Below are 2,542 nucleotides of genomic sequence, written 5' to 3'. Positions count from 1 at the left end.
TTGACTATAAACAGTATTACTATTTCATAAAGCAGTGGACACTCTTTTACGTAGACACACACACACACACACACACACACACACACACACACACACACACACACACACACACACGCACACACACGCAGACACACACACGCAGACACACACACGCAGACACAAACACGCAGATTTTACACGCAGACACACACACACACACACACACACACACACACACACACACACACACACACACACACACACACACACACACACACACACACACACACACACACACACACACACACACACACACAGATCAATGGCTTTTCTTCCTCTTCAAAAACCTGGGCCTCTCCTTGTCCCTTCTTTATATGTCTAACTTTCCATTTCCTAAAACCCCCATCTTCCAGGATCCCATCTCCTTCTCTCCCCAAACCCAAACAGGCCCATCCTTCAGTCCTGCCTCACCCCAGTCCCAGTCAAACTGTGTCCCAACCTGACATCTCTCAGCTCCCATAAGAACAGTGTCATCCTCACAGCACCCAAGACCCTTCCTAGGAAGGCTGTGGTCAAAAAAAACTCCCAGGGATGTTTTCAGGGAGCCCCTCTCCCATACTTCCAAGCAGCGGCAGCAGTGGTGGCAAGACACCCAAACTGGCCGCGCCGCACCAAAATCTTTGACAAGATCAGGAGTTTGAACAAAAAGGTGAGTGAGGTGAGTGCGGGGGTCAGATCTGGCGCTCTTCGGCCGGCGGCATCCTGCGATCTGGAGGGGGTCTCTGAGAAAGGAGGGGACAAGCCAGCCGGATGCAGTGACCTCGAGCGCTCACGTTCGAAAGAAGAGGGCCTCGTCTCTGGAGGACAAACCAAGCTACCAGCAGAAGGGTCCAGAGCTTCAGAACAAGTTCACAGAGGAGCTGGCCAGGATCAAGGCTGGTGGGAGGCCCAACCTGAAGAAGGCCTACTCCACCCGAGCAGTTGCCCCAGATGGAGGGCAGTCCGTGGGCGAGCTGGAGCCTATTCCCCTCAGGTGGTCAAGAAGCTGGAAAGAGGAGCGAAGGTCCCTGGAGAGGACTATTAGGGAAGAGCATTGAAGAGAGTTTTTCATCCCGAAAATCATCCCAATCCCATGAGGAAGGTCTGACAGATCAAAGGAATGTTCCTCAGCAGGGCAGCATGATTCAGCATCAGCGTCAGCTCAGCCGTCTGAGTCTAAAAGTGCAGGGGAAAGGCTCTGTTTCCATGGAGACAGTACTGGTTAACCAGTTACCAGGACAACAGTACCCTCATCAAGAGTCAGCGGAAAAGCCCAACCAGGTAGGCTGAGATGATCCATTAACATTGTGTGTGTGTGTTTGTGTTTATATTGATCATTGTGAGTTCATGTGTGTGTGTCAAACACTAATATTCGATTGGTACACACTAGTCTGGCTGTCCAATAGTGATATATGTACACACACATTACAGATATAAATGACATAATTCCTTTCTATTCTATTTTCTGTGCCAACTTTACATAATGCATTTGACACAGGGAAGGTCTTTGGGTTTTCCCTCAGCGGTGAGGAAGCCTTCACACAGCCGAAGGAGTTTCTTCCACCTCTGTCTCCAACATCCCAAAGGGCCTTTGGCTGATAAAGAGCTGGAGCAGCCTCCCCCAGGATGGACTTGCCCCAGGGTCTCAGCTCCTACCACACAAAGAACACCGCCTACCTACCCCAAAGGGCCTTCCTCTCCTAAAGAGCTTGAGAAACCTCTACACCACCGCAGGTCTCCAAGCCCCAGGTCTCCAAGCCCCACCATGCAGAGAGGACCATCACCGACCAATGCCAAAGAGCCAGCCTCTGCCTATCCCCCTAAGCCACCACGGCTGTCCCCCACCCCGATTTCCACTACTTCCATCAGCCCTCTAACGAAGAGACGGAAGGGAGAGCCGGGGAGAACGTCTCCCGCGCTGAAGATGACCATTCCTACCATCCTGGTGGAGGACGAGCTCATGGAAATGGAAGAGGAGGAGGCCGGAGAGAAGAGAGAGAGAGAAAAGATGAGAAGAGCAGGGAAGAAGGAGGGCAGGGCTTCCAAGACTCAGAAGAAGGGAAAAGTCTCAGGAAAGTCTTGGGAAAGTCAGCCTATGTCTCCTGAGACAGGTAGGACACTGAATTGCAGGTATCCACTGGGCGACACATCAGCTAGACATTAATGTGCTACCGTCCTAAATAGATTAATATCTACAGTATAGAACGAAAGTAATACAGCTCCTGCCTTTCTGTTGTAGGAGACGATTCAGATGACTCTTACATGTCGGCAGATGAGGGGCCAGCTGAGAAACCAGCGTTTGAGAGGCCCCTGGGGGACACCATCGCCACTGCTGGCTCTGAGGTCCTGCTCAAATGTGTCATCACTGGCAGCCCCCTCCCAATAGGTAGGTCATCTCCATGTAGAGGTTAAGCAAAGCTCTGGGGTCAGCTTTTGCCTTTCCCAAACACATTTGGACCATGGTGAGGTAATACAGTAGTGATTTCTGAAAGTATTCAGACCTCTTGACTTTTTCCACATTATA

General features: G+C 51.0%; 2 protein-coding genes across 2 annotated transcripts in view; one reads left to right on the top strand and one right to left on the bottom strand.

Moving 5' to 3' along the window:
- Positions 1–1,501: 1,501 nt before the first annotated feature.
- LOC135572525 (striated muscle preferentially expressed protein kinase-like) lies at positions 1,502–2,430 on the top strand. The gene is made up of 2 exons (XM_065020638.1): positions 1,502–2,129; positions 2,258–2,430. The coding sequence occupies exons 1-2, from the start codon at positions 1,502–1,504 to the stop codon at positions 2,428–2,430; spliced, it is 801 nt and encodes a 266-aa protein (XP_064876710.1).
- The window catches only part of LOC115125966 (histone deacetylase 4-like), a 69,060-nt gene continuing 68,944 nt past the window's right edge, over positions 2,427–2,542 (bottom strand). Inside the window, exon 17 of the mRNA XM_065020634.1 lies at positions 2,427–2,438. Coding sequence (XP_064876706.1) covers positions 2,427–2,438 — 12 coding nt within the window. The remainder of the gene's footprint in view (positions 2,439–2,542) is intronic.

The sequence above is a fragment of the Oncorhynchus nerka genome, linkage group LG2 (genome assembly GCF_034236695.1).
Source record: "Oncorhynchus nerka isolate Pitt River linkage group LG2, Oner_Uvic_2.0, whole genome shotgun sequence".
NCBI classification, from domain to species: Eukaryota; Metazoa; Chordata; class Actinopteri; order Salmoniformes; family Salmonidae; genus Oncorhynchus; species Oncorhynchus nerka.
Note: the sequence above shows the minus strand (reverse complement) of the source record. Positions and strands in the feature narration are given on the sequence as shown.